Raw genomic sequence first — 26,455 nt, 5'->3', positions numbered from 1 at the left:
GCCAACATGAAACTGGATGCCCTTGCAAAAACAACGTTATCAGCTTGTCTTGTAAACTCTTGAAGTAATCAAAGTTTATGTGTTGTTAAGCAAGAAAAAAGAAACATTTTGTATATGCACATTGTAATTGGTCCGGAACTTGAAACAAGTAAAGGCCATGATAAACATTGTGAAGTCTGGTCCAAAACTTAGGCATGGGCCGCATAACCTTTAAAAAGGTTGTATCTCTTTTTATCTAGTTTTCTCTAGTCTGATTTACTTTTTGTCTTCAGTGATCTAGTGGGCAAGAAGATTTACTTTCATATTTCGTCGTAATTGATGTCAATGAATTTTTAGGGAGTAGATGAGTCATATAAGACGGCTCCAAAGCTGTAGACGTCGGTCTTCTCGTTGACATGGTAACTAGCAATAGTAACCAGGGCGCAACAGGCAACATATCCTGAAATGCCATAAAATGTTGTAGAAACTTGAGCTTGTCAGAGAACACAAACGAGCAACTTTCACCTGATATTATCTAAAAGAATGTTGGTGGTCTTTTGCATCATGTACATGATCTCTAACTCGAGATGATTCATCACAACTGTCAACTGATTAACTATTAGGAAAATTGTTGTATGTATTTGCAAAGCTCTTGTTCACTGTTCAATACGCTTACATGAGAGGTAGAGGAAAATGAAAAACTTTGGGTGTTAATGATCATGTATAGTAGTAATGCATATTAAAAAAAAGGGCGAGATTCTACTACTATGTCTTGGTCGACAAAAGCGCCATTAGAATGTACTCATACATTTGTAGTATCCTTCTACTATGTTTTAATTTGCAACAATATAAAAAAAAAAACCACTATACTATATACTGCCTTTGGGGGTCTTTAAGATTTGATATCATTCTTCAATTGATTCACGCTTTTTACAGCCTCTCGTACAAGTTTCCTTAAAGCCACAATTATTCTCGCCCATCATTTTTAGGAAGCTCTCACAACAATTGCATAAACTTTGGATATTTTATTTGACGAGAAAATGAGAATTAAGTTTGTGTTTTTTTTCTTTTTTTTCCCACAACTAGTAAATTTAAAGACTGGCGAAGAAGTGGCGTGTCAGCCTGTCAGGTATATTCACGAGAATTTGCATGAACCTTTGAAGAATACACAAGGAAAACACACAACGACGCAGACCGAAGCGCGTGAAAATATATAGGTTGGTGCGGGCAGGTAAGGAAGGTGGCTCTTCGGTAACGTCAAGGGTCAAAACTAATTAAAGAGGAAACGCGATCTGGATATACATCGATAATAATAATAATAATAATCGTGTGAATGTCACTCTTCTTCAAAGATTCTCCCCTTCACATTTTTTTTCTCCATTTTTGTTTCTTATTTTCTCATCTACTACACCCAAGGAATATTCCTCCACTTCTCACAAAAGTATGCAGAATTGCAGATTACTTTCTTTTCTTTTCTTTTTTTTGTTCTTTTTCTTTTATTCTATTCAAAAATGTCATTTCATATAATATAATTATTGGTTTTCTATTTACATCTTTACATTTGTGTGCGTTGGGATTCCTTTTTGTCAAACTTTCATATAATACAAAAAAAAAAATTATACAACGTCCAACGTATGGAATCTATAATGGTGGGTACGTACTAGTATATTCTCCTTCTTCCCTCGTTTGTTTAATCTTTAAGATACAACAAAATCATGTGTATATTTCTATAATAGGGAGAAAATAACGGAAGGGTCACTACTACTACTAACTACAATACTAAAATGACTCGAAATGGAGTCGTCGTTCTTATCTCAACGTCATGAGAATGCTGACGTCATCGCCAGATGTGATTGAATATGGTAAGGAATCCCATATCCCTTTAGAATATTCCCTCTTGTATATATGAATCATCCAAACAATAACCCCCCATATCCTAAAATATCATTATGCTATTTTACTATTCTACCCATTTCCCACAAATCCGAATAAATCTTTCTAAACTTTTTTTTTTTTTAAAAACATCAAAAGATTCGGTTTTAGGTACGCGACGGCCCGACCTTGATTAGACACCAATTCTATCATCTCTCTCTCTCTCTCTCTCTCTCTTTCTTTCTCTCCATAAAACTTCCCAACTTGACCGTCAAGCTTATTCTCTTTTCTCTCGTTTTAGATCCAATCTTCATATCTCTCTCTCTATATTTATATGATCTGTCACTAGTCTTTAGCTAGATCTTAAGAGAGGTGGTATGGACGTTTACGCCCACAAAATGAAGAGATGTCATGAATATGTTGAAGCCCTTGAAGAAGAACACAAAAAGATTCTAGTCTTTCAGCGTGAGCTTCCTCTCTGTTTAGAGCTTGTCACCCAAGGTAATATATATATGCACTTTTGATATTCTTTTTCGTTTTCATTCAATTCTTGTTTCTTAATTGTATATATATTTTTATATATAGCGATCGAGTCATGTCGGAAGGAGCTATCGGGATCGTCCTCTATGTCCGAACATGTTCGTAGCCAATCAGAATGTTCTGAGCGGACAACGAGCGAGTGCGGCGGTGGTGGTGCTGCTGTGTTTGAAGAGTTTATCCCAATCAAGTGGAGTTCACCATCTTCATCTGATCATGAAAACGATAGAGATGGAGCTGATGAGAAGAAGATTAAGATGAACAATGAAAATAACGGTGATAAGAAGAAATCAGATTGGCTTAGATCTGTTCAGCTATGGAACCAATCTCCAGATCCACAACCTAAAGAGGATGATCATCAAGTCATTAACAAGCAGAAGGCTGCGGCTGTCATTGAGGTCAAACGCAACAACGCCGGTGCGTTTCAACCGTTTCAAAAAGACAAACCTAAGGCTAATGAGCGTTCTCCTCAACCGCTAAAAACAATCACTCCTACGCCTACGACGACATCTAGCTCCACGGCCGAAACAGTCGGAGGTAAAAGCGAGTTTGATCAGCTCAAACAATCTCAATCCAGTAGGAAGCAGAGACGTTGCTGGTCTCCGGAGTTACACAGGAGATTCTTGCACGCGCTTCAACAGCTCGGAGGATCACATGGTAAAGATTAAATGCTTAGATTGTTCGTATCAAGATTTGATAATAACAATTAGTAAGTAATTATATATTCATTTTTGTTTTATTGCGATATATGCAGTTGCTACACCTAAGCAGATTAGAGACCTCATGAAGGTCGATGGTTTAACCAATGACGAAGTTAAAAGCCATTTACAGGTAACAACACGAATCATATATGTTACGTTCTCTCGCTAATCATAGATTCATAGTTACATAATTCCATATATAACTTATACTTATATTGAAGTTTGTTGATTTTTAACAGAAATATAGATTGCACACAAGAAGACCAGCTACTCCGTCATCAACCAACGGCGGAGAAAATCAACAACAACGACAGTTCATGGTAGTGGAAGGCATTTGGGTGCCGTCGTCGCATGATCGTGCAACGAATACTAGAGTTTACGCTCCTATAGCTACACAACCACCTCCGCAATCTTCACCGTCGGGAGAGAGAAGTAGCCATCGTTGCAAATCGCCGGCAACATCTTCTTCAACACACACACAACACCTTCTTCCTCTTTCCTAAATAGTTCCCGATTTTGTATTAAAGAATTCGTTTCTTCATAAATATTGTTTTGTAACACCAAGAATGTTCATTCTAGCTAGGTTTAATTTTTTTTTTTAATAAACTGTAAACGATAGAGATATATATATATTTTTTTTTCGTTACAGATATATTTACACACAATAAAAGTAAGATGTATGTCTTTTTATCGTTCGAGTAAATAACAATTTCACATCCGATTTTGTAAATTATAGTTGTTTATCTTACATTAAAAAAGAAGATTATACTAACACGTAAGAATTTTATGTTTAGTTTGCCTGATCCATGGTGGTGGTGCCGTGGTGGTGGTTAGTAGTAACGCGCTTTCATAAAACGGTCCACGTGGAAACGTGTTCATAAAGAATGGACCAAAGACCATTAAAAGAGAGACAAGCATAATCATTTTTTTTTTCTTCCGAGGCGGTGATTATTTAAACGACCTACACAGATTCTTTATTAATGTTGAAAATCATCAAATAATGTGATGTGGTAGAATTTTTCTAAAAATTCCATTTTGCGTTTGTTTTCATTTTGAGGTGTGTATGGTCCCCGTGGCCGAATATTCTGGTTCTTTTGTTTTTTAAAAGAAGCATATTTTCTTTGTCATTTTTCTTGCAACTGATTAGAGGAATCACAAGAAAAAATGATTCCTTATTAAAAAAAAACACATACTGTATGTATGGTTTTTAAATATGATATATGTGCTGTCCAAAGTATATTCTCTTCTTTCTTTTTTTTTCTATTGAGTTTTAGATATTCTCTACCATTTTAAAGTTATCTTATTGTGAATAAGATTATTCTTTTAAGACGAATCATTTATTAAAAGGTAAAAACGTTAAAGAGATTGTTTCTAACATGCATATATCCATCAACGTTTCAGAAGTGTGATTTATGTTTTTGATTCCTATGATCTGTTAAAAACTTAAAATAAATAAAATCATCCATCTAAAACAACATATCTTTAAAGATAAACTTTCATATTAACTTCCATCTAAAACATTTTTTTTTTTTTAAACTTTTTAACTTTCATATTAACTTCATAAGAGTTTTGTTATTCATTACCCCCACTACTATATATCTCAAAATACATCAGGAATCAAATATTTATTGAGTTTTGGGACATTAAATAAAAATATTCATGTATATCTTTGGTGAACGTACTGTTTTTTTTTTGACAAAAAAGTGGAAAATTACTCCAAATCAAATTCAGCGCCTACTTTTAGTTCAGAAGACTATTTTAAGTTCTTAATTTAAATTCTTAAGACAGTGATCCATGTAATCAGGAGATAAATCATCGGATTCAAATGTCTTAAATTTGCATTAAACACCCCTTCTAAAAAGAGGTTGGATTAACAAAAGCTGACCCTTGCCTTCTCCTAAAGGCCGGGTGGCCCTCCCTCTACCTCAAATACAGCTAACCATGGCATCACCTATACTTTATTTATGTATGAAGATATGTTTTGATATTTGATATTTGATATTTTTGTGTTTAAAACTGAATCTTCTCTTCTGCAAATTAAATGTAGACAAGATTGTCAGCCTTCTCTTCACTTAATAACCCAAACAAATTGTGACAAAAATAATAGCATTAGTATCCACTTTCATTGATTCAATAACATTTTTGTTTCTTTTTTATATCTTATATACTGTAGTCACTAGGGGTGAGTCAATGGATTCTAAATTACTTTGACACACTCATCTATAGCATGGTCTTAAAATTTGCTGAGGTGGCAGGTGAACTGTCATTTGTTTGGGATCCCAGTTGTATCTATTTAATTAGTTAGTTATACGATCCCAGTGAAAGTTAATTAGTTAGGTACTGTAGTCATCTCGCTACTAAATTAATTAGGTAAATGTCAATTGCAATAGTTAATATTTTTTTTAAATAGCAAACATATAAGTTGGTAAAACAATGGGCCCGGTGAAGTTTAACAGACTAATTTATTAGACGTATATTACTTTTATTCATTCACTTAGTATTATTTTAAATGAATATACAAATATATATCTTCCGTGCAGATATTGCCTCCTCAGAAGACTTTCGGACATGGAATCATAACAAAAGTGGGGTTTTCTCAGTGAAATCAGCTTATTGGCTAGCAGTAAACACAAAAGACAATCCTCTATTGTTGGAAGCTTCTATTCAATCCTCTGTTAATCCCCTTAAAGAACAGATGTGGAAACTACATACTGAACCAAAAATTAAGATCTTCTTATGGAAGATGCTTAGTGGAGCGATGCCGGTAGCCTCAGTGTTCTCAATCATTCAACACTTCCTTGTCAACAAGGATAATTTAAAATGGCCTCTCACATTAAGAAGAATCTTCCCATGGATCATGTGGAGAATATGGAAAAACCAGAACCTTTTGTTTTTTGAAGGTAAAAGCTTCTCTCCTCTAGAATCGGCTCAGAAGATAAAACAAGATGTCAATGATTGGTTTATTGCCCAGGAGGTACATAATGAAGTCGATACTACAAACTTATTACCTTGTCAGACAGATCTCTCTATAAGGTCGGTTTCTTCGTTTCCTTGGAATCCTCCGGTCAGAGGCTGGTTAAAATGCAACATTGGTGTTTCTTGGTCAAAGAGAAATAGATTGGTTGGTGGTTCTTGGGTTTTAAGAGATAACACAGGGAATGTGTTACTTAATAGCAGGAGAGCTTTTAACAAGGTTAACTCTAGAGATGAGGCAAGTTTATGTGTTTCTGTTTGGGCAATAGAATGTATGCACAACCATAAAATGAATCATGTAATTTTTGCCTTAGAGGATGTGCAGCTTGTTGGTGTTGTTCTACGACCAAATGCCTGACCTTCTTTCCGCTACCAAGCATCGGAGATATGGAGAGTTCTGGGAAGAATTATATTTTGGAGACTTGTAATTGAAGATGCCTCGGCGAATAGAGGAGCCACTCTCATTGCCAAAAGTGTAACTGAAGACTGTCGCCTGCAATCCTATGTAGCGACTGGTCATCCCTATTGGTTAAGCAATGTTTTTGAGAATGAGAGGGTTTATTAATCCTCTTCTTGTTTCAGTAGGCTTCCCTTAAAAATTTTGGGTTTTGGTATAGGGCTGATATCTCGAGGAGGCTTTTGGTTAGATTGCCCATCGGTTAAACGATTAAGTGTAGAAGTTTAGGAAATCATATCTTGTAACATGTGGACTTTATTAACTAATATATTCCTTCAGAAAAAAAAAAAGAATCGGTTGTGTTGTTTGAAAATGAATATAAAATGGTGAGTATCTTTTATGACACAAAAAGACCTCATGCTTTGACAAAGATATATGCACATTATATTGATTATTGAGGAAATAAACCAAAAATTGAGAGATAAAAAGAATTTGATTAGTCATTACATTAGTAATCTGTTACATTGTTATCTATATCAATTTTTTGTTTGATATACTAGGTAACAAATTTCTTATGTTTATATTTCTCTAATTATAATATCATGAAAATAACAGATGACGATTTGCACATAAACCGCGTAGTAAAATTAACAGCGACATTTCTAGATCATTTCATTCTTTGGGGACAATTCTCTTTTCACTGTTCAGTTGTCTTCAACGTCATTTGTTGATGTTCCAACGTAAGTCAAATAACATGTATGTCATTATAATACCATCAATTCAAACAAAAAAAATATACAATTTTGCGCATCCAATTCATTATAATTTAATAAAAACCAAAAATAAAGAGTACAATTTTGCGCATCCAATACATTATGTCTATTTTATTATATCAGAAGTAAATGAACTCTTTTTGATAGACTATATAATAAATATATGAGTTATTAGTTGGTTATAAAATTAAAACATTAATAATTTAGACGGGTTTAAGCAATGTATTATTAGTATACTCATCATTTACGGATTGACTTGATTATCAATTGATATCTAACTAAAATCTTTTGACTTGATTATCAATCAATTGCCTTAAATTATTCTTCAAATAAAATCTTTTGATATCTAACTTACCATATTAATTTATTACTTATCATTATAATTCACCTATTATCTTTATATGATTCTATTTTTGTAAAACAAATAAATTATCATATTATTTATCATAACTATAATAGTTTCATTTTTGGATATACCATAATTTGAATTTTGTAAAAATGAATATAAATTATTCAATCTATAAGATATTCAAGCTTTAGTAATATTATTCTTTTAATAAATATTATTTAACTAAAATTTTGACTAATGGGTCAAAATTTGAATATTTAAATTCAATTATATATATATTTTTTGTTGAATTATATAATTTTATATACTATAGTAAATATTTTAAATAATTTAATTTGAAATATTTAAAAAATAGTTTAATTTGGTATTTAATAAATCAAAAATTTACAAATTATAAACACTCTAATTGATTTATTATAGCACGGGTAAATAATATGTCACTATAATATGAAAAAAATTTAAGAAACCAAGTACATTAAAACAAAAAGTTTAACATATATTAAATTACTCATAGTATAACATCTAACTTTTTAAAACTAAATTTACAAAATTATATCTTATAATGACATTCAAGTCATGTTGTAAAACATACATTATTTAAATAACTTCATATGCATAAACTAATACAATATATTAAAAATTTATTTTAAAAATATAAAATATACAAAAATTGTATAAAATAAAATTTAACTGATGCTATAACACGGTACTATTCTAATAGATTACAATACCTCATCAGACAAAAGTTTGTTGATATTAACCTTGTAGATATTATTAACGAAAACTACTTATGCAAGTATCAAATATGCAACATTAAGATGTATAACTTATCTTCTGTTGAAGGGGAGCCGATACGTTTATGTTATACTAGTAAAGGTTAAATCCAAAATGTAATGTATTTAGCTGTTATGGTTCGACCAAATGTTGACAGCAAATGTGATATGTTGAACTCCTCAAGGAATGAACACTTACAATATGTCAAAACGTTTCAAGGCTTTTGCTTAGTTGAGATTCCATAACGCCAGGTATAATATTTTTTTGTATTACATTTTAGACTTTCAGATTAATTTTGATGTCTCATGTAATATTTGGACGAAGAATTAAGGTCAGAATGGTTCAACTCAGATATCAAATTTTAGATTTCTAGTTTGCACAAACGTTAATAATCATGGGCTGTGTACGTTATGGGCTTTTTAAGTCACGAGAGCAATGATATTCAACAAGACAACAAGAGAGTCGACTATTTTGCTTTTACTCTATCTACTTTTTGGGTTTTATTGAAACCATGTTTTAGAAAATTTAATCATGTTTTACGATTAATCGGGAAAATAGTTTTTTTTTTGTTAATAATGAATCCATCTTTATTTCACAATTAATGTTAAGGTTTTAGTACTACATAACAAATTCATATTACAAGTAAATTTAGATTTTATTTTCTTTCTGCTATTCGAACCTGACTACAGTTAACGTACTTACATCAACTTACCAAAATATTTCAACCTTAGAGTGAATATAAAATATATTGGCAGCGTCCGGTAAATGTTAGAAAAACTAAAAGCTGTGGTTGATTATTGCATTATAGGAAAAGCAGTACATGAACCAGTGTCGACTGCACATATATTTTATGTAGCCTATAACTTTAAGATCTAATTGATTCTCTTTTTTAAAAAACAACTATACTTCGTGAAATAAACAAGATGCATGAATCATACGGCATAAGACAAACAATTATCAACTTCGAGATCATGTACTTGTATTAAATATATATCAAATGGTTCTAAAACCGCGAATTTAGATCCCGTGCATGTTCTTAATTATTTTGGTCAGTGTTTTCCACAAAACCGTACACGAAAACAGTTCTTTTAAACTTAGTTTAAGCAACCAAACGTACATAAATCTTTGAACGATCGATGTTGTTGTTCTCCGTTTAAAGCATCTCTCAACCACATAAATAGATTTTTCGTATCTCACCCTCGTTTTCTTATTGGACATGTTGACATTTAACTATATAAATTATTCTGTTTGATCGATCATATAAGATATTTTCTCCAATAATGTATATATGTAAGTACATGTACATGCATAAATATTAGTGGGATTATATACTCCAAACAAAATGTATTCCAATTAATTGACAAATATGCAATAAATTAAGATTGGTATAATTAATAAGATTGAAGGTAGAAATTAAACACATATCATAATATTTGAGAGAGGGTGAAAAACAAACCCTAAATTAGATTAGTAGATGTAAACAAAAACTATTTTGTCTAGTTGTCATTTTTCTTGTCTTGTCCTAATTTACAACTTGCCAATTTTAATAGAAAAATAAGAAAAGAGAAACAAATATATAAAAATGGAAATTGTCACAAGATGTTGTTAATCATCATCGTCTGCTTCTTGGGACACCCTAACGAAAACAAATCATCTTCCCGAGATCTCTTCTTGCCACCACCACACTCCACTGCGACGTCGTTTGATGGACCAGTCGTCGTCACATTGAAAATGTTGACTCCGAAAAGCCTAACCACAGTCTGAACCGGACTAGACCGGACTTTCCAGTCGATATACAATTGCCGGTCTGGTCCGGTAGATCTCTCGAAACAAACCACATCACCTGCTCGAAGATTCTTCTCTTTAACGAACCGGCTCCACCCCTTGGTCAACACGTAACTTTGACTGCTGTTCCAGTAACTGTAACGGAACCGCCACACTTTCCCTGTTCTGTCTTCCAAGTTAATCAACACACCTTTCGCCGGAGACGGACTCACCCCCGTCTCCGTCGTCATCGCCGGTAACGGAAAATGTTTCTCCGCGTGTTGTTTCGGTATCACCAACCGGTTCAGCTTCCCGACGTCGCTCGGCGTAACAGCCTTCTCGAACAAAACCTCACGCGCTCTCGAAACAGCGTCGTTTGATGACACCGCCGTCCCCGACCCACAGCGGTTTCCGTTACCGTTAACAAATTTCCGTCTGCTCTGTTCGAGCTCGTCGGCATAAGTGTGTTTCCTCAGCATGTCAACGATCTCGGCTTTAGAGTGAGCGTCAAGAAACGCAGATTCGGCGTCCGTCGTCGTCGGAGATTTGAAATTAGTGACGGCGTCGCGGCCGCGGAACCTCCTGGCGGCGATGTCGTAAGAAGTGGCGGCTTCTTCTTCCTCGTTGAACGTACCGAGCCAGACACGCTGGTGCTTCTCGTAAATCTGAGCACCCCATCTGCCGTTAGGCTGAGGGACGACGCCTTTGTATTTGGAAGAAGGGAGCTTGCGTGACTCGGTCTCGACTCCGTTGTCTGAATCCAAAACGACGCTGCTTCCGCCGCTTCCCATTCTGTAAAGACGCGTCGTCGTCGACGGAGGAGGAGAAGAGAGTTTGTTCATCATCTCCTTCGGAGTAGAGATGGAGAGAGACTCTGACGTTGTACTACTGTCGTCTACAACACAGCTGTAATCCATTTTTTTTTTATTTTTTGTTGTTGTCTAAGAGAGGAAATAAGAAAAATGAAGAAATGGGTTTGTGTTTATTTGCTTTATGAGGATATGGGGTTGGACTAGTATATATATACATGGGAAGTGCATGTATAAATGTTAAAATGTGGGTTAAATGATTTAGAGAAGAAGAAAGGTTAAAAAAAAAAAAAAGAGAAAAAGGGTGCAGAAGAGTAGGGTCAAGTCTTGCAAGAATGGCAAAATTATGTTTTGTAGAGGAAGTTTCGTGGGAACTAGAGTCCAATAACAACATATGGGTATTAGTGTTGTTTTGTATATACTATTATTATTACATATTCGTACTAATTTTGGTACCTTTTAATTAGTCCTTTTGTTTCTTATGTTGTTTTTTTTGCTATGTTTAGTTCTTTATACGGTAATAATAATATACTATAGGGAGTCTATATCAAATGCATTGAGAAACATGAAGATTATTATAATATATTAGAAATAAAGAATTTGATTATTTTTACTAAGAGACAAAAATAATTATAACACTATATATCAATGAGACTCTTGAATTGATGCGTTAAGCATGGGCTAAAGAAAGAACATATTTGACAATTCGTCCGATATTGTATATGTTTTTTTTTTGTTTTAGAGAAAAGAAGTTTCCGAAAATCGAATGGTCCATACAAAAATGAAGATGAATAGTAGTTAAGATAGATATGTAAAATAATTGTAGTAGAGTTGACTCGTTGTGAGATAGAACAAAAATATGAGTCATGGGCGATGTGTAATAGCAAGCAAATGGGGATAGAATAGAGTGCCAAGTGGGAAAGGGGGTTCACATGAGGTTTAGACCTTCCCCTCTTTTCTTGTCTTTTTTTGTTTTGTCTTTGTTGTAATTATATATTTATACAAATCCCTATTCAATAGTGCATCTCGCTTTGAAGCTTTTCTTGAAACTATTTATATTCCCCCATTCCATATTTGGTATTTGACGTGTCTCTTTTACATATTATTCAAAAAAAAGTCTTTTGCTTTAGTTGGGAATTGTCATGATCGTTGTTAGGTTCTATCATCATATGTTTCCTACAAGTCCATAGTTTTGGTTTTTATCCTATAACCACTTGTTTGTACGTAGAATCATAGTATGTATTGTTACTTTTTTCCAACACATTGTATTCTTTCTTCCTTTACACTCAATTTCTCAAATTTTAAAGCAACACAACTCAAAAAGGATATGTTTTCCATCCTAAAGTGAGTTTTTCTTGAAACATGTTGGAAAACAATATTATTTTAGGGGCATGAAGTGAGACATATTAGTAATATTTATAGGACATTAACAAACTTAATAATTATTGCTAAATAGTGTCGACTGAATTACAAACATAAATATCAAAAACTTTAACTTATATTGTTTCATGGAACAGATATAACTCAACTCTTCAAATCATGGATACACACCTTCTTTACGTTAATATCGTTCAAATAACTAATCATATCAATCACACACTACTGACTACTGATACAACGTACGAATACGCCAGCGAATCCAAGAGACTCTAGTTGACGACTAGAGTGTGACTAGTCCCTTCTTAGTTCTTACCTATGCATGAAGTTTTTTTTTTTTTTTTTTTTTTTTTTTTTTTTTTTTTTTTTAAGAATTAGTACATAATTTGAGAAATACATTCCTCTGTTTCTCTTTTGTTTCATTTATATACCCACACAATGAAATAAAATTATATTCCACGTCATCTGAGATAATGAATTACACAGCTGGCCTAGTTTGAATGCAGAACGTAAAACGTCAACTATTTTTGGTTGTTTTGATTAGTTTTCACAAGCAATAATAATAACTAATGAGTTCAAATATAATTATTGCTCAATTATATGAACTGGAATTAAATATATTAAGGAGTATATCAAGAATAGGGACAAGAAGATCAGAAGAGGAGATAATAATACATTGTACATATGTGAAGGGGGAGATGAACCCATATCGATTCGTATTACCCCCCAAAGCCATATTCTTGTACGGAGCAAGAGTACCTAATTTTTTTTCTCCACTTTTCTTGGTCCTACCTTTTTCGAATGTTTATCCATTTTGGTTCAAACAAAAGTAATATTTATCCTTTTTTTAAAGAGGGTATATACATATTTCTTAAATAACATTTGCCATTTCCTCAAATAGATTATTCTATATAAAAGTCATCTGTTGAAATAATATACTTATCTATATATCTTAATCAGAGGGTCATAGACTCATAGCTCACTAGTTATTGTACTGAAAATTCAAGATTCAGAAATTCAAAGATAAATTTATATATATGAACGACATTAAAATGGTTAGCCTTTCAGTGATTTCATATTTTCGTACGTGGATCTTTCATTTAACAATCAACAAAAAGCTGAAATGGGCACAACCGCACAAGTATACATTTAAGTAAATATCTAGCTATATGATCACGTCTCCTTACATAATGCATGTAATCTGGTTATCATCGACACCATTGACCTTCTTCTATCGAAAACTTTCAAACAGTTCCTACATATATATAGTAGGCTCTTTGCTTTCTCTTTTTTTGAAAAAAATTCCTCCTGATTTTTCCTTATTTTTCGAAACATAGATTTAATTACGTTTATTTTATTAACAAAAAAAGCGCAAACCAAACAATAATTTTGCGTTTGCCTAACTAAAGGCCTGTCTCAATCATCATGAAAAAACTTTATCACTTTTAGTGGGGAAAAAATGGAAGATAAATAAACTCATGGGGTTGAGTACGTGTAATTAACATGCAAAAATTGCCACATAACATAGATTAGTTGAAATGGGTGAGTTTTGGTATAACTGGAAACGGTCGTTTAATTGAAGAATTGGGCCATGCAATGCAAGTGGGAAAGACAACGAGTGAGAGAGATATTATGTTTTGAAGGACAAAAAGGTCAGCAGCACTCAGCACCATCCTCATCATTTCTTCTATCTATCTGGACCCAAACTTCATCCTATTTTTAGTAATATTCCCATTCCATCTCAGCCGTTCATTTTGGATTCTTATCTTCCATCGCACAATTTTGGTATAAAAATCACCATATAGGGGCATGCCCACAGATATATCTGTCAAATAACAACATTATTGTATTTTTGTATTGGGGATAATCAGGTTGGCCTAACAAGTTAAACTTAAATCCAGTGGAGTCGTAATTTAATAACATGGCCTAACTTAGGCCACCTTACCAAAACTAATTAAGTAGTATTTAAATAAAGTTAATGTGTGGCTCCCCACATTTTTTTAAAAAGTATAAATAAAAGAAGCGTGAAATTAAGCATGCGACTTATACAAGTATATACAGTACAATCAACTCACTGGAAACCTAATTTTTAAAAAAATCATAATTGCAAACCTAATTCATGTGATTACGTTCTCTGGAGCAAATCAGCTCCTTATGTTATGACTTTGTATAATTCTAATTAATTTGCTGTGTTTTGGCGGATTTCTGGGGGAAAGATTACAAAAAATTTGTCGGCAGATTATTTGCAATTAGTGGATATCATCTACAAGTTCAAATTATCGAACTAATGAACCATTTGAATTTCGCATACACGCCTAATAAGTAATAAAGATGTTAGCCTCACCCTAATGAGAAATGCTAGAAGAATGTGTAGTTAACTTATAGACCATCTCAATTTAGTTATTTAAGTAACTACAATTTTTTTTTTTTTTTGGTATACAGTAAGTAATAAGAAGATAAAAAGATCAGACAGGACAAGAAGACCCTTTAAAAAATGAAGACACTCCATTTAAAGTATTATTTATCTAGGCTGTCCTGAGGTACAATACTATAAACTATCAATATTGATATTTAGCCTCACCACTATTCTATAAATATCAATATTGATATCAATACTATCAATACTATAAACTAAAAAAACCAGAAGGAGATGCAAATTAAAAGGGACTGCGAATCATGGCGATTTCGAAGGCGATTGTTTTCAAGTTTTGAATTAGGCCTGGGCATTCGGTTAACCATTCGGTTTCGGTTCGGTTGTATTCGGTTTCGGTTATTTTGGATATAGTAATATAGTAACCATTTGGATATTTATGAAATTTCGGTTTAGTTCGGTTCGGTTTCTTTCGGTTCGGTTTCGGTTTGGTTATTTAAATAAATAACCATAACTAACATAAATTATATTAACATTAACCAAATAAACCAAATATAACCAAAACTAACCGAATATAACCAAAATTAACCAAATATACAATAACAAAAATACAAAAAAGGGAAAAATATTGATTCAATTTTACAAAATAGTATTTAACTTTGTAAATTCAAAATAATAACATTTACATATATTGATTATTTAAAATATTTAATTGTTTTGAATCTAGAAATAATTTATATTTTAAGTTTATTTTATAGTTTTGCATAATATTAAGTATATAATATTTGATATCTTCTAGGTTTTCGGATATTTCGGTTAACCATTTAATTGTCGGTTCGGTTCGGTTCGGTTTCGGTTAGTTTGGATATAGATTTTTACTAACCATTCGAGTATTTGAAGAATTTCGGTTCGGTTCGGTTTAGTTTTTTTCGGTTCGGTTTCGGTCGGTTATTTGGTTATCGGTTATTTTGCCCAGCCCTATTTTGAATGATTGATCCCGACGGGTTTGGGAGGCGAGGAGAGGATCTCCTTCGATCTCTGCTGGTTAATGATGATTGGATTCAGATCGGAAGTCTGATTCTTTTTGGGCAAAGTTTGATTCTGCTGGTTGCAGATCTTGGGATTGTGGGGGACTTTAATGGGTTCTCTGATCTTTATGATTCGGCCGGGTGAAGTTTGTATATTCTTATAAGGGGGATTGGAAATGTCGAGATGGTGGTCTTGATGATGGTATCTGATGGAGATTCGTGGATGGTTCCAACGCTTACAATCAGGGGTTTGGATGTTCTGCTTTCAAGTCTCAATATCTGTATTTGGAGGGGATTCATTTCTCTGGATTTGGGCAGGTTTTGTTATTCTTTGCTAGTATCGGATTTCAATAAGGGAAATATTGTCTTCTGTGGTGTTAATCTCGGGATTTCGACGGATTTGGAGTAGGAGGGAATCCGGATTGTCGACTCCTATGGGTTTGTGTATTGGTCTCTGTGGTTTACTTTATGGGATTCATATCTGATTTGGTTGGGGATTCTGTTTGAGATCTCTTTATCCTGGTTTGGAAGGTGGATATCTTTGATTTTTCCTTATGATAATTTTCAGGCTTTTTCGATGGTTTTGATGGTACGATAGGGGATAATCTGGATAGTAATGGGAGAATATATGATTCGATACGGTCTGCTCTTGGGAGAAGGGGTTAGTGTTGAGGTATATAAACGAAGGCTTGCGGTTTGTTTATGCATCATCTCTCTCTGGTTTTGTTATTCGCTCCTTCTTGCTTTTCTTTTCATCTTCAGTTTTTTCTGGGTTTTTCTTGCGGGTGGCTATATTTCTTTTCTGCGAATCATGGCTCAATTGGTTCTCAGCAAGAAGAATGCAACACTGGTTCGTACTGAAACTGTGTCCATCTCCAGTTTGGTTTTGGCTCAGAGAATTCAGCAGTTCTCGATGACCCTTATTGGTAGGCTCATGAATCCGGTGTGTCAGAATATGGAGTCCTTGATAGCTAATTTTCCAAAAATTTGGAAGTTAGAAGAGAGGGTGGTTGGTGCCGATTTAGGTCAGGGGGTTTTTCAGTTTAATTTTGAGGATGAGGAAGATATTTTGTCAGTTTTGCAAAATGGTCCATACCATTTTGATGGTTGGATGGTCTCACTGGTTCGATGGGAGCCAGTCATCTCTTCCTCCTACCCTTCAGCTATCAACTTCTGGGTTAAAGTGTTAGGGATTCCAATGCATTTGTGGGAGGTGGCTACTTTTGAGGCTGTTGGTAAGAAGCTTGGGAGGATTCAAGAGGTTGATGAGGAAACGGGTAGTCTATGTGTGTCAGTTAATGGGTTCAATCCGCTGATCTTCAAGATGGTGGTGCCTTTTGCAACTGGGGACGAGATTGTGGTCTCACTAGAGTATGAGAAATTAAATGGGGTTTGTGAGCATTGTTCCCGGATCACCCATGATTCCAAGGTCTGTCCAGAGGTTCTTAAGGGGGCTACTATCCAAGGTGCGGATTTGCAGAGGGATAGTCGAGGTAGTCAAAGGCAATTTCCAGCTGTGAAGCAAGAACAGCATCTTAATGCTGGGGGTTGGGAAAAGCCTAGAAAGCATGCTAAGAGGGCCCTGGATTTTCAGTCTGCGGATTCTAGCGAATTTGGATATTTTCCCCAGCAACGTTTTGGAGGTCAGAGTTCTAACGGTAATGGTTCTCACCGTCCTCGTCAACAAGAGCATCTACAGGGTCACGCTTGGGGTCAGAAGAGGAGTTTCGGTGAGGTCACTGGTCGAGAGGAAGGTTCTCATCGCGGTACACATTCAGGGAATGGAGAGGGTTCGGGTAAGGTCCCCGGTTATGTTCTTAACCGAAAGAGTGCTGGTACGGCTTGGCCTAAACCTCTTTTTAAGGTCAAACAGGCGGCTGTTGTGGAGCATAGTTCGATGCGAATTGATAATATTGTGGGAGACCCCAGCTCTAGTGATCCACCAGCGGACAAGGAGGCTGAGGGGAGTGTTGTTAAGGGAGATGCCGGGGCTGATCTGGCTATGGATTTTGAGGTTGACAAGGATGACTTGCTTGAGGATGGTGAATTTGATGATATGGGTAAGTCTGATCTTAACGGTGTCCAGGAGGGGGCTGTTTCTCCAACTCAGGGTGTGGGGGGTCATACGGATCAAGGGTCTGAGGTTCAAGTGGATCAGGTTACTGATTCCCAGGGTGATTATGACTGTATTCCGAAAGGTACACCCTCTTCTCATGTATCGGTTGAGTTAGATGTGGGGATTGTTAATAATGCTATGGCAGCATTTACTTTAGATGCGACAGGTGGGCATAAAAAGAAGAATTTTAATTCTTATGTTAGGAAGAGTGCTAGCGGTTCTAGGATGCCTTCTTTGGCTTTAGCTTCTCCAGGGAAACGTTTACTTGCTAAGGCTTTGTCTAAACCTGCAGGTGAAGGGAATAAACAGAAGCTGATGGGGAAACTGGGTAATAATACAGTGGGCACTAAACCTTCGGATGGGGGGCGTCAAGGAAAGAAAGGGATGGGGGCTCTCCCGAAACCGCCGGCTAGAACGTGAAGATTCTGAGTTGGAACTGTCAGGGCATAGGGGTGGATCTGACAGAAGGATATTTGGGAGATTTGTGGAAGCAGCATCGGCCAGACATCTTATTTTTATCAGAAACTAAAAAGTGTTTTTCTTATTTACAAAAATTTCAAAAAAAGTTTGGTTATAATAATTTGTACACTGTTGATCCCCATGGTTCTAGTGGAGGGTTAGCTTTATTTTTCATGGATGAAATAAAACTTTCTATTTTATATGATAGTAATCGAATTATTGATGTTAAAGCTTCATTTGGTCAACAATTGGTTTATTTGTCTTTTGTTTATGGGGATCCAATTCTGCAGAATCGTGCAAAGGTATGGGAGAAGTTAATGGATATTGGTTCTTTCCGGATAGATCCTTGGTTTTTGATTGGAGATTTCAATGAACTTGTTGGGAATCATGAGAAAAGGGGTGGGGCCTTATGGCCTGCTTCCTCTTTTGTGCCCTTTCAAACAATGATTCGGCACTGTGGTATGCTTGAATTCCCGTGTTATGGAGAGCAATTATCCTGGCGAGGTAATCGCTGTAATAACCAGGTGGTTCGGTGTCGCTTAGATCGTGCTCTAGGTAATGAAGATTGGCATAGTTTTTTCCCAAATTCGAGGGTGGATTATTTGGAGATGGTCGGATCTGATCATTGTCCCATTCTGGCTACTTGTCTGAAAACAGCCTCTCGCCGGTATAGGCAGTTTCGTTTTGATAAACGTTGGTTGGGGAAGGACGGACTTTTAGGTGCGGTAGAGTCCGGATGGGCGCGCACAAACAATTTTCGGGTACCGGCTTTTGTGGATAAAATTAGGAACTGTCGAAATTCGATTTCGTGGTGGCGGAAAAATAACGTGACTTCTGGCCCGTCCCTTATCTCTTCACTGAAGGCTGCCTTACAGGAGGCCAAGATGAATGACTTGATTTCTCAGGATGAGATTCGAGACATTGAGAGAAAATTAAAAGAGGCTTATCGGGATGAGGAGTTGTATTGGCAACAGAAGAGCCGGAAATTCTGGTTACGGGTGGGAGATAAAAATACAAAATATTTTCATGCTTCGACTAAGCAAAGGAGGGTCCGGAATAGGATTGTTGGGTTATTTGGCCCGGATAACGTTTGGGATGAGTCACCTTTGGGAATGGAGAATATAGCTTCCAAATATTTTGAGGATTTGTTTAAACGGTCTGATGTAACTGGTATATCAGAAATACTACAGGAGATTTCACCTATTATTACAGATCATATGAATCGAAGTCTAATAAGGGAAATTACGGAGGCGGAGGTTCGGAAAGCTTTATTTGCTATGCATCCAGAGAAATCTCCAGGCCCTGACGGTATGACAGCTTTATTCTTTCAACGGTTCTGGCCTTCATTAAAAGGAGATCTGGTGGCTCTGGTTAAAAATTTCTTTAGGACGGGTGGCTTTGATCCTCGCTTTAATGAGACTAATATTTGTCTCATCCCTAAGGTGGATCACCCACAACGTATGACAGAGTTTCGGCCTATAAGTCTGTGTAACGTGAGTTATAAGATTATTTCAAAAGTTTTATGTCTTCGGCTTAAGCGTTTTTTACCGTCTCTGGTTTCTGAAATACAATCGGCATTTGTGTCGGGCAGGTTGATTACTGATAATATCCTAGTTGCCCAGGAAATGTTTCACGGGTTAAATACTAACCCACGCTGTAAGTCGGAGTTTCTGGCATTCAAAACGGATATGAGTAAAGCGTATGACCGGGTTGAATGGGATTTTTTGGAAGCGGTGATGGTTAAATTAGGTTTTGATAGGCGGTGGATTACTTGGATTATGTGGTGTGTTTCTTCGGTTTCGTATCAAGTTCTTCTTAATGGTCAACCTCGGGGATCTATTTTACCAAAGCGGGGTTTACGTCAGGGTGATCCTCTTTCTTCCTATCTGTTTATTCTTTGTACAGAGGTTTTAATAGCAAATATTAAAAAGGCAGAACGAGAAAAGAAACTTACGGGAATTTCTATTGCTCTGGCTTGTCCCTCGATTTCACATCTTTTGTTTGCGGATGATAGTCTGTTCTTTTGTAAGGCAGAGGAATCTGAATGTAGAGTGGTCATGGATATTATAGGTAATTATGGGAAAGCCTCGGGCCAGGAGGTCAATTTGGAGAAATCGTCCATTATGTTCGGCAAGAAAGTCCCGCCTGATGTAAGATCTCGGATTAAAAATGTTATTGGTATTTCTAGAGAGGGTGGAATGGGTTCCTATTTGGGCATTCCTGAAAATCTCCAGGGCTCGAAGACTGAAGTTTTTAGTTATGTTAATGATCGTTTAGATGAGCGAGTTAATGGCTGGTCGGCGAAGATTTTATCAAAAGGGGGTAAAGAGATTATGATCAAATCAGTTGCGTTAGCTCTTCCGACTCATGTCATGTCATGTTATAAATTAACTTAGGAGTTAACGTCCAAACTTACGAGTGCTATTTCAAAATTTTGGTGGAAGTCTAATGATAAGGCCAGAGGTCTACATTGGGTAGCTTGGGATAAGCTCTGTGAGGATAAATGCGATGGGGGTTTGGGATTCCGTGCTCTGGAAGAATTTAATGATGCAATGCTGGCTAAGCAGTTTTGGAGGTTGATTCACTACCCAAATTCTCTAATGGCGCGGGTGATGCGCGGTCGATATTTCAGGAGAAAACATCCTTTACTGGCGACTAAACCCTATTCCCCATCCTTTGCATGGAGGAGTATTTTTTCGACAAAGGGTTTAGTAGAAAGAGGGGCGAGGTGGCTCGTCGGGACGGGACATAATATTTCCGTTTGGAGAGACCCGTGGATCCCGGATCATCAGCCAAGACCGGCGAATGGCAGGGGTAGAGTTCTCCATCCTAATCTGATGGTCAATCACCTAATTAATCCCCTTACTTTGGATTGGCATTTGCCTACTCTGGAAGAGTTTTTGGATCCTGCGGACATTCAGTTTGTACGGAGTTTGGCGGTCAGTAAGTCATTGACTCCGGATAAATTGATTTGGCATTATACTAAATCCGGCAAGTATTCAGTGAAATCTGGTTATAGGTTAGCACGGGAATTTCATAAGCCTCTCGTTTACGGGCCGACATGCACAGTTTTACGGGCATAAGCTTGGAAGCTTGATGTTCCCTCAAAGGTCCAACATTTTTTCTGGCAGGTGGCGTCTGGGTCCCTTCCCGTGAAAGAACGGCTTGCTCACCGGGGTGTCCGTTGCGTCGATACGTGTCCGCGGTGCGGTTTAGCGGTGGAGACTATCAACCACGCTCTTTTTGAGTGTGTTCGCTCGCTTTTGGTGTGGGAGCTATCTCCGATCCAGTTGTCTTCGACTGGTTTTCCTTTTGGATCCGTGTATTCGAACCTAGATTTTCTTTATTCCAAGACTTTTTCAAATTCTGGGGGACCTAGCATTGGCTATAGGTTGCCTTGGATATTGTGGACAATTTGGAAAGATAGGAATAATAGGGTGTTTCAAGGAATAGAAGCAGAGCCCATTGATATTTTAAATCAGGCGTTAAACGATAAACTTTATTGGGAGGAGGCCAAGTCTGGCCCGGAGACTTATGTGGTTTCCCAGCCTTCCCTGGAGGGTAGGGATTCTTCGATTCGTTGCCAGGTTGATGGTTCCTGGAAAGGTACGGATTCTTTGGAAGGCTTGGGTTGGTGGTTTGGTAACGATGATAGGACGGTACTTATGGGAGCCCGCAGTTTGCGTCGTAGTCCCTCTCCCCTTCATACGGAGTTTGAAGCTTTGATTTGGGCTATGGAGTCTCTTCGGTCGGCGGGGATAGATTGCTCCAACTTTGAGTCTGATAGTTCCGAGCTGGTGGCGATGGTGCAGGCTCCCGACGATTGGCCAGCCTTCTCGTATTTGTTGGAAGACTTCCAAGCGCTAAGATCATCCTTCTCCACCTTCACTCTGACGAAAATACCGAGGACGTCTAACGTGAGAGCTGATTGTCTGGCGCGCTCTTCTAGATCTCTAGTTTCTGAACTTTGTTTTGTAAACTCTTTCCCTCCAAATTGGACAACCAATTCTGGAATCACCTTTTAATTTATTTAATTGTTTGGTTGAGAAAAAAAAAAAAAAAAGAATAGTGGTGAGTAATTAACAATTAGTATATTTGTGTAAAACACATGAGAGAATAAAATTGGAGACTGCTTTTGTTGACCAGTAAAGGAACACTCGAGAGAATCGTTAACCATTGGTGCGCTCCACGACGGCTACTGATCCGACCTGAATGCCACATTACTTAAACAGTTAAAATAAACCCATTGGCTTTGTTTTCGATGGTTTTTATCCTTTCTTTTTCTTGTTTTTTTGCTTATTGACAATCTTTTTCTATTTATCGAGTGGAAATCATATGAAAACCATATTGAAATACAGACAAAAAGAAAACAATTTTTGTTTGGTCAATAAACGTTAATACGTTATATAATCTTTGCCAAGGATAGATATCGTTCGTTCAATAAAAAAAAAAAAGGGATAGATATCGTAAGTCAAATTGAAACGTTGTATAACTGCATAACATGAACACATCAATAATATAGGTGAAATTCGAAAGAACAACGTAGCATATATTTTCTTTATTGCATAGTTAAACAATCCAGTATCACAATAAATTGCCAACTTCTGATTCATATCTACTGAAGTAACTATGAATAATATAATTTATCATTAGGGAAAATACCCTTAGGTAGGTGAGAATGATATTGTTGCACAACTCCTTTTTATGATAACAATACTTTAAAACATGTTTGAAACAAATAATATGTTTTTTTTTTAATTTCGATAAAACGCTAGTCTATATACCTGAAATTAAACCACACGATTAATGATAAAAAATAATACATATTCATCGATTGGCTAATACCATTTTGCACGATCACATGCATATAAATTTTCTCGTCGACAAATAACAACAATTACAAAAGAAATAAAAAAATAACAACAATTACAAAAGAAACAAAAAATAACAACAATTACAATGTTTAAACAAAAAATCATTTTGGTCAAACCATGCAAATGTATGAGTTTTGTTTACTTAAGATCTTTTTTTTTTTGCATGCAGCTTTTGTTTACTTAAGATCATTTCATTAATAATAATGTAATTTCCACTTGTATGATGTACTACAAGTCTACAAATCTAAAATTACATTAAACACGCTAAAACACATATATAGGTAGTGAATGGGAGTGGCTTAATTGTAAAAAGTGGGACGGTTTATTATGAATGTCATTTGAGTTCACCAATCAACATAAAGATGCTGTGCGTTTTCTCTTTTGCTAATAAAAAAATAGTAGTTCAAAGTGCGATTCAAATTTGCAAAAAGAAACTGAAAAACGCATTCAACAGTAATAACGCTCATATTTCATGTGTTTTGGAATTTTTTTATGCGGTTTTGTAAGCATATATATTTATTGCATGCTAATGTTTTTATTTATCAGAAATGTATTTCTCTCAGTTTTTTATAAAATCAATTATATTAAAATTGTATTTACGGTGATACAAGATTATTTTTAGAATATTATTTTGTAAAATTTGTTATCCAATTTACTTTATTTTTTAAAATTATACATCTTCCTTGAATTATACTTCAACTGTACAATTTTATTTTTCCAAATCTTTATCATTTTTTAAAATATTATATAAATATATATATATGTGTATAACCAAATATATTGTTAAAAGTAAAATAACATGTTTAAAAATTTTCTTATTAAGAACCAAAACATTTTCTTATTAACAATACCGCTAATAGTTTTTTCACAATCACACATTATTTTGTATCACTTATTTATTATAAACCGCATTTGTCCCATAAATATTTTTCTTCCGCATGTACCGCAGTTGAACCGTACTGTACAGTAAAACCGCTTTTCTTATACAACCAAATATGTTGTTACGATTGATATCAGTCGTTATAGGTTTGAACAAATATATTTTGTTAGAATTATGTGCTGCCATCTGCCGACACGGTACGCACAACCCAACATTAATAAAGTCAAATAAATTTATTTTAAACCAATTGGGGCTGGCTATTTTTACAAAACAAATTCTTTAAGCAACTATGTAGTCTATCTCTTACGTCTTTTTATCTAATAGATATTTTAGTTTCTTCTGATCTAGTTTGTAAAGATAAGATTTGCTTTCTTTTTCCTGCTAGTTGCTCTCATAGTTGCTCATTTTAAACCCTACAGATCGATGTATATCTTTACACATTTACATGTAATGTGTATATACGTATCAATTTATATACAATAGTGTATTCGTGGTTATACACATACACACAACAAACACACATGTATATTCTGTATTCATATAATGTATATGATGTACATAGATAGAACAACTATATAGAGTCTTATCACATATTGATTATGGCGAACAAGTAAAACTTTATTGACATGTAGATTGACTTTTCTTGTGTCGATTTCGTAATCCTCTTCTGTATACGTGCCAATGATCAGAACCATAATTAAAATTAGGAAACTTATGGAGTCAATTGCTAAATGATGCATTAGTTTAGTGACTTAATCATGTGTGGCAAATAGTTGAAACAAGCCGGTCCATATTAAGAGTTAAGTAATATAATTATAAAAATGTAACCCAAAAGACCCGGAGACAATTAGCTTACGTACATCGAGGTCAACGAAGTCAATAGTTTTGCCAAATGTATGAAGTCAATAGAGAATCGCCCAAATATATCTGTCCAGAGCTTCATTTGCATTTAAAAACCTTCGCATGGTTTAAATCTCAAATTTATGACACATCTGTTAGGAAAAAAATAAGGAGACAAAGTACTATACTACATATCAACATCATTGATTTATGGTCTTTAGTTCTTTACGTCCATTCAAACTTGTTAACTCTTCTTTACGCTGTTTCCCTTACTCCAATGTAATAGCGTGGAGGAGATAAAACAGCGCAGAGCACCGCGGCTAATTAGTTATATGTTCCATTTGAAAATCAACACGATAATACATTGTAGTTATGTGTCATTAATTTGAACGTATAAATAAAAGTTCAAATCACGTGAAAGATTACAAAGCGAGAACCATATCTAGTTGGTTGTAGTAATTAAATACATATACTGTATACGCATCCTCATATATATCCGGTCGTTGTGACTTATTATAGAGAAGACATTTCAATATATGCATATAAAACCTTTGAGTTATTCAAATAGCGTGGACGAATTGAATCCACAATATATTTAAGTTTCTTTCTAATTATAGACTAGTCGGAGCTCCAATAATAATATAATCCATCATGAGAGATTATTTTCATGGTAGTGTGAATATATATTACATGGCCTACCGTAAGACACTATATGAGAAAAATGTGTAATTTCTTTATTCTTTCTAGAATTACATTTCCTTTTTGAATTTATATAGAAGAAAATAGTATTAGGAATAACACGACTGTAAGCTTAATGAGAGGGTCCAAGTCAGCATTTATAACATAAATACTATACAGCGGGACCTGCATGCAGTTAGGCTCTCTCCAAATGTCAAATAATTTAACATTTTTTTCCACCGTCAAATATTCCAATTTCAAGTTGGAAAATTAAAATGGAAAGATGAGAAAATTAATAGAAGAAGGAGCAGAAGTGTGAATGGTACTTCATTAACAGAGAGGGAAATGTATGATTAGTTATACAAGTCAAAAGCCTTATAGAAGAAGAAGAAGAAACAAATAACGTTACAAGTCAAGCCAGACAGATGGGTTTTGCGAAAGCCAAGACTACTATAAATAAACATGATGAAAAACCAACAATTTATATGAAAGTATAGTATTATCGTTAACTTTCATTCAAATAAAAACATAAACAACATCTCGAGTAGATGATATCGAATGGAGACGAGTATAAAAAAGTCTCGGGGTCGTAAGAGTATAACAAAAGTCAGAACATTGTTTAATAAACAAAACCAAAGAAAAATTAAAATTAAGTTTTAAAACAAAGGTTGTCAATAATTATCACCTCACGGTGTCATTTGACAAACTTTGCCGTTATGGGCTGATCTGTGGCCCATTTACTAATAGATATCAGTAATTTAGTTGGAAACAGTAAGCATCGTAAACCACCAACCGAAAAGGAACATCCATCCTCAGGGTCTGCCATTTTCTAAGCTCTTCTAACCCAGGGAAAAATCATCGGATGTTTCACTCTTGTTAATTTTAATTCTATTGTAGAGACAAG

General features: G+C 35.2%; 4 protein-coding genes and 1 long non-coding RNA gene across 5 annotated transcripts; 3 read left to right on the top strand and 2 right to left on the bottom strand.

Annotated features, from left to right (window-relative positions):
- The first annotated feature begins 1,748 nt into the window (after positions 1 to 1,748).
- Positions 1,749 to 3,735, top strand: LOC104776688 (transcription factor HHO3). The gene is made up of 4 exons (XM_010500794.3): positions 1,749 to 2,352; positions 2,437 to 3,045; positions 3,143 to 3,219; positions 3,329 to 3,735. The coding sequence occupies exons 1-4, from the start codon at positions 2,229 to 2,231 to the stop codon at positions 3,590 to 3,592; spliced, it is 1,074 nt and encodes a 357-aa protein (XP_010499096.2). The 5' UTR covers positions 1,749 to 2,228; the 3' UTR covers positions 3,593 to 3,735.
- A 1,815-nt stretch (positions 3,736 to 5,550) lies between these two features.
- LOC109132257 (uncharacterized) lies at positions 5,551 to 6,654 on the bottom strand. The gene is made up of 2 exons (XR_002037506.2): positions 6,098 to 6,654; positions 5,551 to 6,006 (listed from the first exon to the last, which is right to left on the bottom strand). It is a non-coding gene; the product is annotated as an uncharacterized LOC109132257 (long non-coding RNA).
- A 3,108-nt stretch (positions 6,655 to 9,762) lies between these two features.
- LOC104776687 (AP2/ERF and B3 domain-containing transcription repressor TEM1) lies at positions 9,763 to 11,306 on the bottom strand. The gene has a single exon (XM_010500793.3). It carries the CDS (start codon positions 11,034 to 11,036, stop codon positions 9,948 to 9,950), a length of 1,089 nt encoding a protein of 362 aa, XP_010499095.2. The 5' UTR covers positions 11,037 to 11,306; the 3' UTR covers positions 9,763 to 9,947.
- Positions 11,307 to 15,752: 4,446 nt separating this feature from the next.
- LOC104777483 (uncharacterized) lies at positions 15,753 to 18,467 on the top strand. The gene is made up of 2 exons (XM_010501748.3): positions 15,753 to 17,902; positions 18,113 to 18,467. The coding sequence occupies exons 1-2, from the start codon at positions 16,321 to 16,323 to the stop codon at positions 18,238 to 18,240; spliced, it is 1,710 nt and encodes a 569-aa protein (XP_010500050.2). The 5' UTR covers positions 15,753 to 16,320; the 3' UTR covers positions 18,241 to 18,467.
- LOC147946758 (uncharacterized) lies at positions 18,453 to 22,304 on the top strand. Its single transcript, XM_087507244.1, has 3 exons — positions 18,453 to 20,658; positions 20,758 to 21,326; positions 21,411 to 22,304. The coding sequence occupies exons 1-3, from the start codon at positions 18,453 to 18,455 to the stop codon at positions 22,302 to 22,304; spliced, it is 3,669 nt and encodes a 1,222-aa protein (XP_087363370.1).
- Positions 22,305 to 26,455: the final 4,151 nt, after the last annotated feature.

Source organism: Camelina sativa, chromosome 3 (genome assembly GCF_030686135.1).
Source record: "Camelina sativa cultivar CO46 ecotype springtype chromosome 3, ASM3068613v1".
Lineage (NCBI taxonomy): Eukaryota > Viridiplantae > Streptophyta > Magnoliopsida > Brassicales > Brassicaceae > Camelina > Camelina sativa.
Note: the sequence above shows the minus strand (reverse complement) of the source record. Positions and strands in the feature narration are given on the sequence as shown.

Excerpts from the sequence above, each read along its gene's own strand:
- LOC104776688 (XM_010500794.3), top strand. The coding sequence starts at position 2,229 with ATGGACGTTTACGCCCACAAAATGAAGAGATGTCATGAATATGTTGAA. Across the intron at positions 2,353-2,436 it reads TTTAGAGCTTGTCACCCAAG|CGATCGAGTCATGTCGGAAG; the intron begins GTAATATATATA and ends TTTTATATATAG. Across the intron at positions 3,220-3,328 it reads AAGTTAAAAGCCATTTACAG|AAATATAGATTGCACACAAG; the intron begins GTAACAACACGA and ends GATTTTTAACAG.
- LOC104776687 (XM_010500793.3), bottom strand. The coding sequence starts at position 11,036 with ATGGATTACAGCTGTGTTGTAGACGACAGTAGTACAACGTCAGAGTCT.
- LOC104777483 (XM_010501748.3), top strand. The coding sequence starts at position 16,321 with ATGGGAGAATATATGATTCGATACGGTCTGCTCTTGGGAGAAGGGGTT. Across the intron at positions 17,903-18,112 it reads TTATGACTGTATTCCGAAAG|GTGAAGGGAATAAACAGAAG; the intron begins GTACACCCTCTT and ends CTAAACCTGCAG.
- LOC147946758 (XM_087507244.1), top strand. The coding sequence starts at position 18,453 with ATGGATGAAATAAAACTTTCTATTTTATATGATAGTAATCGAATTATT. Across the intron at positions 20,659-20,757 it reads TCCGACTCATGTCATGTCAT|CTTGGGATAAGCTCTGTGAG; the intron begins GTTATAAATTAA and ends TACATTGGGTAG. Across the intron at positions 21,327-21,410 it reads GGGAATTTCATAAGCCTCTC|GTGGCGTCTGGGTCCCTTCC; the intron begins GTTTACGGGCCG and ends TTTTTCTGGCAG.